The 14,825-nt window shown below is 39.0% G+C and overlaps 1 protein-coding gene across 1 annotated transcript; it reads left to right on the plus strand.

Moving 5' to 3' along the window:
• The first annotated feature begins 3,509 nt into the window (after positions 1-3,509).
• Positions 3,510-9,628, plus strand: LOC134804873 (protein toll). The gene is made up of 4 exons (XM_063778183.1): positions 3,510-3,784; positions 5,655-6,850; positions 7,133-7,472; positions 7,861-9,628. The coding sequence occupies exons 2-4, from the start codon at positions 5,688-5,690 to the stop codon at positions 9,385-9,387; spliced, it is 3,030 nt and encodes a 1,009-aa protein (XP_063634253.1). The 5' UTR covers positions 3,510-3,784; positions 5,655-5,687; the 3' UTR covers positions 9,388-9,628.
• Positions 9,629-14,825: the final 5,197 nt, after the last annotated feature.

Here is a 14,825-nt window from a genome sequence, read left to right on the forward strand (position 1 = left end):
AGTAGTACTATGTGAATTACAATCGCTTAAGAAATTACCAGAGGAACTTCAACTTTATCTTAAACATAACACGTATCTTGACTGGAGTGATCGTTACTTCTGGGACAAGCTTCGGCGAGTCATGCCCCAGCCACGGGTTGTCCCACCGTCTGTAATAGGGCAATCATTACAGGATAAAGCAGTCCCACGTTCTCAAGAAATAATTGCCGATCCTGCCTTGTTGTTATCACGGTTATCTTTGGATAATGACCTACCACTTTCTAAGCTGGTACTAGTCGCACCCGTACATCAATCTCAGCATGATAGCTCGCAGGAGTCGTCAGGACAAGCTTCGCCCGTTACCCCAGTGGTAACAGAACCCCCACAACTTGGTATCAATGATAAACCAAGTTTCTGTAGTGTTAATGTATCAACTCTTCCGTCGAATATCCTGCGGGAATTGCCAGCGCCTGTGTTTCAAGCGGCTGTACCCAGCGCTTGTTAGCAAAAATAATTTCCAAGGACTTAGGTAGGTAAATTACTATATTTCAAAATGCATTTATTACTTATGTAGATAGATGGTAAGAAGTTAGTTACTGTTAAGATTCCATTAGGGGTCATCCATTAATTACATCACACAAAATTTAGATTTTTAGACCCCCCACACACTCACACACTTTTTCATGGGAAAAAGGTACGAGTATGTCTTAAATACGTACTGTCACACTTGGCATGACCCCCTCCCACCCCATGTTGCTGTGACGTAATATGTGGATGAACCCTGAGTATCCATCTTCAAGCCCTTAAATATGTACCTACTTAAGATTTAAGGATTAGCGTTTGGCCCAAAAACTTTATATTTGGTACCATACCGGTCCTTTCTTTAGTTTAAGATTTAAATATTTAGATTTAATTAAATATATGTAATTAAACATGTTCAGCCTGACATCGATTGATAATTACATTAATTACGATGTTGTCGACACTTCAACGTCGAGAGTTATAGTTGTAGTTACTTAGGTCATAAAATTCAATACTAGCTTTGCTTAGTAGGTTAGCCTCTAATATTTAGAAATGTAAATACATATTTGATTTAAGTGGTCATTGTTCAATTTGTTCATTACACGAATAATTATTTAAGTAATTGTATTGATTAGTCAAGCGAGATGTTTATTTATGGGGTTTTGTCATATTAGTTCATGAGGATTTTCCTCACTCATTATCTCCGTGTGTAATGGGTCGTGGAAACAATAGTTATTTTCTAAATTAGCATCAGGGGTTCGTGGGTTTAATGATAATGATAACAAGCGTTGGGGTGATTTTAAGAACATTCCTCCTTGTTTTTATTAATTAAGTACAAAATTTCAAAATTAACTGATAATACCAGGGCACTAAAATATAATGCGTGATAAAATTAGTTCGGGTCTTTGTCATGTGGTCCATTTGTTTTATCGGAGTAGGTATAGTATAACTCGCGCCAGCCAAAGTTATTATCTACATTACCTACTAGTGGGTGATATAATTCATAAATGTTACCAGCAAATGTAATAAATAAAACTTCTGCTGTAACTATATAAAACGACGTGAAAACGTTTAGTGAAAAGTGTTAGAAATACGTACATATATTATATTTACTATACATATAATAAAGCTAATGAATAACATAATTCATGTTTATAAATTTGATAAGGCTAAACACTTAATTGAATTAGGTAGGTACCTAATTCAATTAAGTGTTTAGCCTTTTCATCTTAATCAAATAATGTTAGAACAAAATGTACAAGTTAGAAAAACAGTAAGTGCCTCATCATAACAATGGTCATTACGTCTAAGTTTAACACATTTAGGGCCACTTTGCACCATCCCACTAACCCGGAGTTAAGCGGTTAAACCGTTAACCCAGTGTCAAATTGTACTGGTAACCATGGTAACTCCAGGTTTATTAACCCGTTAACGCATTCACTGCCAGGGGGCGTGGCCTTGGAACAAACTTGTATGACGGTGGACGCACATGCACATGTGCGTCGGGGGCAGTGAATGTGTTAACCCCGGGTTAGTGAATGGTGCAAGTGATACTGATATGAGATATATTTTATCTTCTGGTCTCGCTCAAAAAGTGAATAAAAAAAAATTGTGCATCAGTTTTTTTTATAATTATCATAATCTTGTTGTCGCAAGATATTGATATCATTTTTAGGGTTCAGTATAAGAATCTAATGATACTTATAAGTAATTTATTACATATACAGGGTGCCCCTAGCCATTTGACAAAGCCGAAATGTACGTAAGCATTAGGGTATTTAGAACCAGTATACAAAGTATCATAACAATCGGTGTAGCGGTTACGAAGAAATTAACAAATTACGATTTTTTTACTATGGAGCAACCTGTATGTGTTAGTACCTACTGTTAGTAGGTCCTGAGGTAATAAATAGTATGAAAACTTCGTTTCTTTTTGTTGTCGATTATTGGAAATAACTTTTGTTTGATAATTTATTCTGTTATCTTTAGTTCTAATTAAAAAAATATTACCGTTAGAGCATTTCTGAGAAGTAACCCTACGTGAGAGGGTTTGTCCAATGGCTAAGGTCATCCTGTATAGTTATATATAATGTATATTGAATACAGTCATATTGGTCATGGTCTGATAAAATCAGAATTACATACTTGGAAATATAATGGCATGAATGTGGTAGACGTTTGTAGGTACCTATGTGGATGTGGAAATGCCCCTCTGTCCACTTGCCAGTGTTCTCTTAAACCTGACTAATTAATTAATGAAAAATTAAGTCTTATTGTACTCAAGTTTAATAAAGGATTGCCCTTACTTATTGTTTTTCTCTGCACCGTTTATGATAACCAAAGTGCGCACATTGGGCCATTCAATAATATATATAAACCTATAACGGTACCTACTGATATTATGTATGCCCAAAATAGACACAACGGCCAACGTTGGCCCATCTTTCATGAGACGCTGCTATGCAACAGACTAACACCGCAACATCGCTTGATTCCTCTAACTGCGCCCAATATAAATTGACCTACGTTGGCCCAATGTCTATGTTGGGCATTACGAATTCCAAATTTCTTGGTTTTTTAGCATTTGAAATAACTCCGCAGATGTGAGTTTGAGGATTATTATAGTGTTCTTTATAATAGATATTCATTATTTACTTACCTAGTTATTTAATTAGGTACTTACCTATAACTACCTAAAGGTACTTCTGCGGAGCTTAGTTACATTTATGAAATACCTATTTTATCTCCCCCTCTCTTGGCGGAGCAGTCGAGATAATCGTGAACTTGACACGCACATTCAACCTGTATTTTTGCTCGCTTATTGAAGGCGAGACACAGTATCATACCAGCACCACAAATACCAAGCTATCTGCTGCCGGTGGCCGAATGTGGTACTGTGAAATGTATCTGCACTCGCGTTCAGGTGGCGCCACCTTCAACTGCTAACTCTGCGTATCCGTGATCCCCCCTCCTCCGTCTCAATCCTCACCAGTCAGACACAGTACCGTTCTCGCGTCGACCCACGTTCGACGCGTCTTCGCGATAAGTAAACCCTGTTATCTACGACAGTAAAAACTTTGGTCATTGTTTGTATGCGAGTGGAATCTTAATTGGCAGCGATCTCTTTCTACGTGCCCTGTGTTTGGATAGCGATTGAAGACTCGTGAGGAATTTGTTAGTGAGAAGAGAGTAGGAGAGCGTGACGAGGTCCGGGGGACAATCTCCGGTACAGCAGCTGATTGCGATATTCGCATGAGAACATTTCCGCATTGGAGCGTTGAAGGTGGGTTTACATTCTGTCGTAATAATAGTCGCGTAACCATCTAATTGCGTTGCTTTGCTATCGTGAGTTTGTTTACATTATAAACAAAATAACCAGAGACATTAAATTAGTCGTTTCCGTCTGTCAAATCCGTTCTACAAAACATAGTATTACATAGAATCTCCGAACCAGTATATACTTTTATCGTTTTGGTGCTATCCCACCAAGTGGGCTCCACCTCCTAACGCGTGGTATTTTATTCCGACAGACGGTTTGCTTGTTTGTGTGCACGATTCGCAGAACCGGTCGACGGCCGAGTGACGATAGCTCTTTGTTGCGGGAACGAAAAAGCAGTAACTTCATAAAGAGACGTAAAGAGATACGACCTTTTAAATTCGCACGATGAGTAGCGCTAGCGTCCATCACAAGGCTCGATTAATATAGATCCGTAAATACTAAGAGATAGCATTCGTCTCTTTCTGCTGCATCGTGGTACTTGTAATGAAAATACACACATTATGAACACGACACTAATAACGATGTTTCATTTGAAGCAAATTACGGTTTTGCACTGTTTTCAGGCATGAGCGATGAGGCAATGATAGTCAAGGGCATACATTTGTGTAAAAAAAAACAATGTATTGCTAAATAGTGTAAATACTGTGTTGGCAGTTGACCTTGTAATATTCTAAAAACAACATAAGTAGGTAACAAATTTTTCTGCACCAGCACCACTCATGGACAAATTTAGAGGAACGCAAACAAAGTTTTAATTACTGCATTACAGCACCTAAAGTAATTTCAAAATTAGTAAACTATTTTTATGCGTTCTTCTAAATTTTTCCATGAGTGTAGTTAAGGTTTATTTATAAAATTTATTAAAAAAAACTGTCATAGGGAAATTCCTTAAATACGGCTCACCAAATAATTAGGATTTCATGATTAGGCATTAATTACCTATGCTTAGTAATAGCACACGTGGTAGATAGAGAAAAGCGAAATGCTAATATTAATGAGTCTACATTCCACTGTTCATTACGCACGATCGATATATTTCGTAAAACCATTTGTTGCTTTATAAAAGTTAATTCGTGTTTACGGTCTTGTGCCTAGAAACAATGAAATTTTCATGGCCAATTTTTTGCCGCTTGGGAAGCTATGGAATGGTTACTGACAAAATATTTAATGATGCCTTACCTTACCACCTCACCTCCACCTTACAGTCCAACTTGCTGAAAATTGAATAATGAAGGAATGTCACTCCACAGAGACACATCCACATGTCCACTAACGACCCTGGAGTTAGGATCTTAACGTGAAATCCGCAGAATATTAGTTGTACTGCTGCGTATAGATGTATTGTAACAGCTCCAATAATAGTTGAAATTTAACTGATAACTTCAAAAGTTCTACAACAGGTACGGCGTACAGGTAATTTTATTGGTACTATTATTTACATATTAAAAAAAACAGTGCCGTGATTAGTTAAGGAAGCAAATCAGGGATAATTTAAATAATAATAATTATGAGCCTCTCGCTAATTATTTCATATTCGGTTATAAGGAATCCAATTATAATATTGAGTCTAAGTTTTTATTTCTTTTTAAAATAAGATTTATTTGCTTTTGGTACATTGATAGCTTATTTATTACTGAGGCAATAGAGTTTAAACGAGGTCAACAATTTGGAGTTGTATACGTATCGTTATCAGTTAAATAAACATAACAGATTATTCTCACGAGTTACCACCAAGTTGTTACCAGTGGTAACAACTGAGAAAAAACATTCCCAGTGATTTTTATTTCATTCCTAGTAGTTGACTTTTGGTTTTTTTTTTTGCAAAAATGTTTTATGTTCAGTATAAGTACTTAAAACATCTTTTTCTTTTCAGAACTACGTACAGACGCAATATGAGAAATGTGGGATGATGGATTTGACGACGAGTGTGGTATGTGTGGCGGTATTGCTGACGCTAGCCGCGAGTCAGAGCACTGGGCCATGTCCGTCCGAAGCGTCAGGTGGCGCACAGATTGAGCTAACCTGCCTTCTTCCGAGTGGCACAGAGATAGAGCTCGATTGGCGTGCTCGTAAATATGTCACACTCGAGTGTGACGGCACGGGCAACTTCACATGCGCCGAATTACCGAAAGTATCGCCAAAGTCAGCACCACCAACGAGGGCTATGCTCAAAAATTGTGTGCTGCCTGTTAACGAGTCACTTGCTTGCACATTGCAAACACTTGGCGCACCCGCCGCCACTTCGCTTACTTTGCGTGGCGTCGCAGCTAACGATATCACATTCGAACATGTCCACGGGTTGGTAAACCTATCTACGCTCACGCTAGTGGGCTCAAGTTTTACACATCTACCGACAGCCGCTTTAGCGGCTCTGCCAGCGTTGCGAAAATTAACAGTGCGTGAAGCGCGCTTGAACCTAACCTCTGATTCTCTATTGGGAGTATCGGGACTGGAATATCTAGAACTATCAGCGAGTGATATTAAAGAGCTTAATGCAAGTGTCTTTCGAGGACTCGAGTCGCTGCACACTCTAAATTTGTGGGGTAATGAACTACGTGCATTACAGACTGGCACTTTAGAAGGACTAGACGCGTTAGATACTTTAGATCTAAGCTCTAATCCCTTGCACTCATTGGGTGATGGAGTGTTAGCGGCAGCGGAAAACCTGAGGGTGTTACGACTGGTAGATACAGAGTTGTTGTTAGATGAGCCGGCATTACATAATCTAAACTCGCTTGAGGAATTAGTAGTGCTAGATGTAAGAAAACCACTGAAGGTGGGTTCACGCTCATTGGCACTGCCGAAGTTGCGCCTGGTAGAACTGGAGCGGTGTAAGTTGTCAATACTACCTGGTGATACTCTATCAGGTGCGCGTTCGCTACGTTCGCTATCTTTGTCACACAACGCATTAGAAACGCTACCATCGGAGCTATTACGCGATACCGTGGAGTTGCGTGCACTTAATCTTAGCCATAACGCCCTAAAATCTTTGACGCCGGCACTGTTTCAGCCGCTATGGCGCCTGGAAGAACTTAACCTTGACGACAACCAACTTGAAGAATTTTCAGAGTAAGTCATTACTGATATTCATATTAGTAGTTGCGTTTGTCATTCAAACAGCTTTGGTATAAAAAAATATGCATGTTAAATTGTAATAAAGTGACATACAACGATAAAGTTGTTTGGGCTTGATTAGCCGTACATCAAAATAAATATATGATTAAAAAATGAAAACATAATTATCACGATTCCAAAGCCGCTAGAAAATCTAATTCATAATAAATAGGTACTAATAAGGTCGTTATTCAAGTATATGATATGTTTATTGACGGGTACTTTAAATATTTGCAGTGCTATGTTCGAGAATCTGGGCGTGTTGCGTTCACTGTCTGCTCGCAACAACCGCTTGCGCGTGCTGTCACCGAACGCGTTTCGAGGTGCGCGTTCGCTGCAATATTTGGATTTAGCTCACAACGAGCTAACATTGCGATCTGCTGACACCATAGAAACGCCAATAGACGGCTACATGGACTTTGGGGAAGGACGGTCATCGCCCATGTATGAGCTAATAGCGATGCAGCACTTGGATCTCGGGCACAACCTTATCCAAGAAGTATTCTATGACTGGCGTAACTCCATGTTAAATCTAAAGCTGCTCAATTTAACAAATAATCGCATCGAGTTTCTGGAGGTAAGCAACATTTTATAACCATTTTGTTGTCTATTACAATAATGACACTGCCATAATTACATAAAAACACATTACACATTATGTTCTATATTCAGGAACCCGACTTGACCAAACTGTAAAATTTTGTAACAGACCAAAAGGCGGCATAGGCAATTAATCATATTCATAATAGTAGCGGTATCCACTTCGATTTTGGGCCTTTTCGTTAATGGTGTAATTTATTTATTTCCTTTACATAGAGAACCAAACTATGCTATAATAATAACATCAATAGTGATACAAAGTCAATTATAGGATCTCACATTTAATATTTAAAGCACAAAAAGGTAAAATACTACGGCATATCGGTGAAACATCAGGTTGTGTAAATAATGTTTTTTTTTTTCAGAATCCTGACATAAACTTCCTTAGTCAAGACGTGATAGTCGACTTCAGATATAATCAAATAGCCACGATTCAGATCTTACAAAGGGAGCTAGAGGCTCGCGTAGATGATGATGAAAGGAATACAGGAAGTGGTCGTCTGTTAGTCGACGGGAACCCTTTCAATTGCGACTGTTTTACGTACTCGCTATTGCGATTTATCAACAGTCCAAGTTACAAACATATATTCCCAGTGCTGACGCTTGATGCTGCCATTTGTGCCTCACCACCTGCACTAGCAAACATCACAGTACGTGCGGCGCCTCTCGATCAACTTACGTGTGAGTTGCCCTCACCCAAGTGCCCGGACAACTGCAACTGCACCTTGCATCCTGCTCACCGAGCAATCAAGCTTGATTGTGTCGATCCACCAATAAATGTACCTGCGTATGAATTTGGATTTGGACTCAATCGTACTGTTCTGCGTCTGCAACGCGTGCCTGTGTCCCTCAACCTATCGTTGCCAGTGCACGAACTCATACTTTCGGGACTTGATCTAAAGGTGCCTCCTCCAGGACCGGCTCCGCCCGAACTAAAGCTACTTGATCTCACCAATAACCTACTGACAGAGGTGCCACCGGCATTAGGCTTCAAGCTACGCCTAGCCCGCAACCCTATCGCATGTGACTGTGCACACTCTGCGGACCTAGTAGCTCTACACAAATCAGCAGACCGCGTAATAGATTATAATATCACAACGTGCGCGCACGGCGGTCTCTTGCAATTAAACTCGGACGCGAATTTATTATGTGCCAGAACTAAAGCAGCATGGGCGGCAGGAATTGGTGGGACATTGGCACTGCTAGGTGTGCTAGCGACCGTTGTGGCAATTCTATGGCTGCGGTACCAGAACGAGATCAAAGTGTATCTTTTCGCTCGCGGCTGGTGTGGCTGCCTCACGCGATCGGCTAAAGAAGCGCCTGCCAAGTACGATGCGTTCTTGTCATTTTCACACAAGGATGAAGAATTAGTGGTGCATAAGCTAGTGCCAGAGCTGGAGAAAAGAGGTTATCGGCTTTGCGTACACTATCGAGACTGGGCGCCGGGCGAGTCTATTGCGGAGCATGTGTCACGTTCGGTGCTGGAGGCCAGGCGCACATTGGTAGTGGCATCACCTGGCTTTTTGACCTCTGAATGGGCTCGAGCGGAGTTCCGGGCAGCACATGCACGTGCGCTTAGAGAGGGCCGAGCTCGTGTTATAGTGATATTGCTGGGAGAATTGCCAGCGCCCGATGCTAATGCGCAAGAAGACGATTTGCGCACCTACCTTCGTACAAACACCTATCTAAAATGGGGCGACCCGTGGTTTTGGCAGAAGTTGCAGTACGCGTTGCCGCATCGCCCTCTCGGTGATAACAAAGAAGCTCTACCACCTGCATCGAGGACTATCTCTGCAGATGCTATTCGTGCTGCCCTGGCAGTTCATCTGGAACCTAAAGATAAGTTATCAAGTGGTCTTCAACCACGGCTTTTGCCTCCACCAGCATTATAGTGACTAGTGTTAGAGTAAATAAAAAATTGAAAGTTTATACTAAGGGTAATGATAGAATATTATGGATGTAATAGTAGGTATTAAAAAAAGAATCTTTAAATGCTTTATCGGCATTCTTTATTCTTAAGTAAACACTGATAACGGGTGAAAGTGTAGCTGAAAATCAGACATTCTAGTCAAGAATTTGTTAACTTAAGTACACATTATTTTACTACGATATTAAACGTAATCTCTTTTTTTATATCTAACTGGCGTGTGGTTTTTTTAATGTTAACTCCTCTCAAAGACCCTTTCCTATCAAATTACACGCTTTGGCTGTTAAAGATATAGAGTTAGACCAAGAAAAGTTTGCAACGATTTTGATAGATAACACACGCAGCGCAAGTGTTATTTATACGTCATAACATAGAAATCATCAATCAATAAAAACATCATTAGGACTGTCAAAACGACCATCTCGTCATATGGGCACATTCACGTCTTGCGTTGCCTATACTATTTGCATTCCTATTTGGGTTATTTGACACATGTCACTCACAACAGCAATACAACGTAAAATGTCTTGCACATCACTAAGAGGAAGACAATTGCACTGCGAACGTTGACGTTCTACTTACGTTCTACGTCTTTTTTTTTGAAGTGAAATCTTCTTTAGCGGCTCTGTGCACTTTTTGAGGTGGGGAAAAAATGTTAAACTCGAGACAGAGTAAGACGTAAGACGCAAGGCGCGGCGAAAATGTATGCCTGAGCCTGCTGTTTCGTTTAGGCAGCGCAGGCGCAGGGCGCTTGCGTGACGTCACGTGTGACGGACAATGTCATTGTGTTTTTCTTTTTTGATTTAAATGCCATCTAGTGAGTTTCCCTCAAACTGGTATTAATATAACTGTAGTACTCACAGTGATGTGCTTAGGGGTTTCAAGTAATGCGACGAAATAACGCTAGATGGCGTTGACCTCGATTATACATAGTGCTGCAGACATTTTGCACTAGATGGCGCTGTTATTAATATTTTGAGTTACAATGTCGTTGAGTTTTCACTTCTGCCGGCACTTCCGGAGTGCAACCCGTTATTAAATTTAGGGTTGGCCGGACACCACCGTTATTAATCGGTAGTCGTCTAAGTAAATGGATATGCATTTTTCATTTTAGGTCGCAACAAAGCATTATTAAATTTATAATATTTTCTTATTATTATTTATTAACCATATAATTCTAGCTTTATTTAAATCTCAAACAAAAATTCATTATACGTCACAATTCGATACCTCAGTCTAGGTGCCATTCAATCGTAACCGCTTGCTGTGACAATCGATTTGAGTTAGTTACATCTCTATTAAACATCAGTCATTATGTGTCAAATAAGGCAAATAGGTATGCAAATAGTATAGGTACCATTTAGACAAAAAGAATAGATAGTATAGAGGCGTCCTGTCATTGTAAATTTTGTAGTCACTGTAAATTTACTGCCATCTATCGACACCGACTAAAACTCAAAATGAAAACGTATAAAGTTATCAAAAAATGTATATATATGGATAAATGATTTTATTATTTTTATATCATTTTGATCCATGTTCATTCACTCATATCTATGTGTTAAAATTGTTAAATATGAAACGGTGTCGTCACGCCATCTAGCCGAGGATAGGCTAAAGGTGTGTGCGGCATCTATTCGAGAATGACTTTTACTTGAATTCCGAGGCACGTTTTTTCCTTAGACTTTATTCGTCTTATACGAAGTTACATATGTCTTTGATTTAGATAAGAAGCAAGGGGTTTTACGATTTGACCAAACGAGCAACTCAACGCCACTTGCACCATCCCACTAACCCGGGGTTACGAGTAGCCGGTTAAACAGGTTTAGGCGTTACCATGGATCCCAGTACAATTTGACACTGGGTTAACGGATTAACCCCGGGGTAGTGGGATGGTGACAGTGGCCCTAATTGTAAGTAACGCCACAGCGTCACAATGTAAAACACTATATAGTCTGTTCAGTGTATATAGTCTGAAAATGAGGCGCGGAGGGCTGTGTTCAGCGTTGAATAAAAAGTATAGATAATGGAGATACAGTTCTGCAAGTATGGAATGTTTTATTGGACATATCCACTTCTTTTTTAATATTAATTTTGGTTTCTTAAATATTAATACTTTTTGAGATATAGGGAAATAAAAAATACATACTTTTTTCCCCCTTTTTTTGTTTAAGTATAACATTTGATATTTTTTGTGTGCTAATACACGCTTCGCATACATTTTTCTAGGCATCATGACGAATCTAATGAAGGTATCACACGTATTTTTAGGAGTAGTATCTCTATTTTTCACCGTTTTCAGGATCTCGAACAGACTATATATTCGTAATTACAACAAAACACGAAATAGTAAATGTGCTGGCACCTGGCTATGACAACTTTAATGGGCTCGCATAGAAATCACTAGGCACAAACTTGTCAAAAATGTAGAAAAATCATGATACTCGTACCGATATAATTATGTATGGGTAATAGGGAATGCAAATCGCCTAATGGGTAACCGGCGAAAAGCGCAATCTACTGAGAAGTTATTGCATTAAGACGCGCACAATGTATTTGAAGTTGCATTCAGCGCCATCTCGCGTCAAGCTCACGAAGTAGAATGCCACTATTATTAGACTATGAGGGTTACGAAGTGTAATGTGGGGCCGCATAACACTGCTATATATGACTAGATGGCGCTAGTATTTCACAAAGAATTTGGCAACAATATAACATGAATTTAATCTAGGTGGCGTTACTAGAAACAAATGGTTCAGTTCAGTTGAGTTCAGTCAGTACCGCTTCTCTTTCGCTTGACCACAGACATATGTAACTCCGTATAAGATGAATAAAGTCTGAGAAAAAAACGTGCCTCGGAAATCAAGAAAAAGTCACTCTCGGATAGATGGCGCACACACCTTTGGCCTATAGTCGGCTAGATGGCGTTGACGACACCGTTTTATATTTAACAATTTTAACACATAGGTATCAGTGAATGAACATGGGTCAAAATGATAAAAAAATAATAAAATCATTTATCCATATAGAATATAAATTTTTTCGATAGTTTTATACGTTTTCATTTTGAGTTTTAGTCGTGTGTCGATAGATGGCAGTAAATTTACTGTGAATACAAAATTTACTATGACAGGACCCCTATCTATACTATCTATTCTCGATTCTCGATTGACGATATCACTAAATGAAAAATCTGTTTAGTTTTTTCTCACTATGTATTTTATTAACTTACCGTTCATTATCAGCTACTCATCTTTTGAAAGCTACAAGAAATTATCGTCATGCAGCATGTTCAGTTTATTTAAGTCAGTTAATGGACGGAAATTCCGTCCGGAAGTACATCCGATGTACTTACAGGTTGCGATTTAAACTAGCCGATAGCCGGAGCCATCAAAATGATATCGACTTGATAACGTCACCTTGTTTAGTTAAAGTCAATATAAATTTTACACAGTTATTCAGCGAGCACACGCCAGGAGCGTGCCCAAGTAGCACAGATTAGCTGTATAGCAGCCGCATAATGAAGTACGAATACGCTTGAAGCTGGAATATAAAAGCTGCATAAGAGCTGTATAAGCGTCTTTTCAGCTTTTATAACTCTTAAATGGGCACAAATTAGGCAGCCTTAAGTTTACATAGATACTTAAGAGCGTTGTAGCAGCAATTTAACGGAATTATAAGGGGTAACAGGAGTTATAAGAGGTGTATATTGGCTGGGTAAGAGTCCACCAGTTACCCTTTATTCAGCTAATATGTCACATGTGCGCCCTAATACCGGGAAAGATTGACGTTGGGCTGAATAAAAGATAATTTATAACATACTTTTACACCTCTGCCTTAAAAATCAGCTATTATATTTAGTATAGTGACGACGAACGCAGAGGTGAACATATTTATATTGAAGCAAAAACGTTAAGCGCAACGACACCATAAGTCATTTTGTTAAAGTGTTTAGTTAAATGATTGTACATGATCTTTTATATATTAATGCGAGAAAGATGTTTGGGAATGCAATTTTATTGACATTATATATATACATTATCTAAGAAAATTTCAGTGCGCCTAGAAAATAATCAGTATTTATTTAAATTAATGATATAAATAAGCTGTGTGTAAAAACTATTTCAGTGGTTTGGACAGAATTATGAGATAAAAAGTTAATAATACGTTATAGGAAGTACTAAACTAATGATTTAGGTTAAGAACTCAGGCACAAAACCTTATTGTTACACTTAAAAGTTGGAAAAGCAATTTCAATTTTGTAGGTTATATACAATAAAATGGCGGTCAATGTTAAAAAGCAACGTGAACCGTTAAAATTCTTATATGCAGCATACGACTGTTATATATCTGATAAAGATACTTAAGTGAACCACTATAAAGTCCAAGTCGTTATTTCGATACACTAGTGAACCTCTAAACAGTTATAAGGCATCTTGTGAACGTTTTAACAGCCGCTATGCAGACAGTCCCAATGGTAGTATAATAGGCTGCTTAGTAGTAAACATGTTCAGCGCTCAGCCGTATTATGCGCCACATGTGTTCGATTATACGTCTATTGGCTTCATATTAGTTCACCCGTGTTCCTTTAAAAGTCAGTGTAATAAAAGCTGCTTAGCGGTAAACATGTTAAGCGACAAGCTGTATTATGTGCCACATATTAATGGAACTCAATCGGCGGGGTCCCCGGTAGCCCTCGGAGTGCCTCAAGGTTCAATTCTTGGTCCCTTCCTGTTTTTGGTATACATTAATGACTTACCAAAAGTTGTGCAAGATAGACATGATATAGTGTTATTTGCAGATGACACTTCCCTTATATTTAAAGTGGACAGAAAGGAAAATAGCTTCGAGAGCATTAATGACGCGCTATCAACCATAGTAAACTGGTTTACGGCAAACAATCTGCTTTTGAACGCCAAGAAAACCAAATGCATCAAGTTTACGCTACCTAACGTCAAGCAGGTAAATAACAGCAAGATTAAAATAAAAGGTGATACGCTGGAATTTGAGGATCGAACTGTTTTCCTGGGAGTCACTCTAGACTCCAAACTGCAATGGCATGCACATATAGGCACTCTAGCCGGAAAACTTAGTTCAGCAGCCTATGCAGTGAGGAGAATCAAACAGCTAACAAACGTAGAGACGGCCAGGCTGGTATACTTTAGTTACTTCCATAGTGTTATGTCTTATGGAATTCTGTTGTGGGGAAAAGCGGCAGATATTCAGACAATATTTGTGCTGCAAAAACGAGCTGTACGTTCCATCTATGGACTGGGCGCTCGAGTATCCCTAAGAGAGAAATTCAAAGAAGTTAACATTCTTACCGTTGCATCTCAATACATACTAGAGAATATTATGTATGTTCGGAAAAACATCCACGAATTCAAGGTTAACAGTGATATC

The sequence above is a fragment of the Cydia splendana genome, chromosome 2, assembly GCF_910591565.1.
Source record: "Cydia splendana chromosome 2, ilCydSple1.2, whole genome shotgun sequence".
NCBI lineage: Eukaryota > Metazoa > Arthropoda > Insecta > Lepidoptera > Tortricidae > Cydia > Cydia splendana.

Bases quoted from the DNA above. Each gene is read 5' to 3' on its own strand.
- LOC134804873 (XM_063778183.1), top strand. From the start codon at position 5,688: ATGATGGATTTGACGACGAGTGTGGTATGTGTGGCGGTATTGCTGACG. The intron at 6,851-7,132 runs GTAAGTCATTAC...AAATATTTGCAG, and splicing joins CAACTTGAAGAATTTTCAGA to TGCTATGTTCGAGAATCTGG. The intron at 7,473-7,860 runs GTAAGCAACATT...TTTTTTTTTCAG, and splicing joins ATCGCATCGAGTTTCTGGAG to AATCCTGACATAAACTTCCT.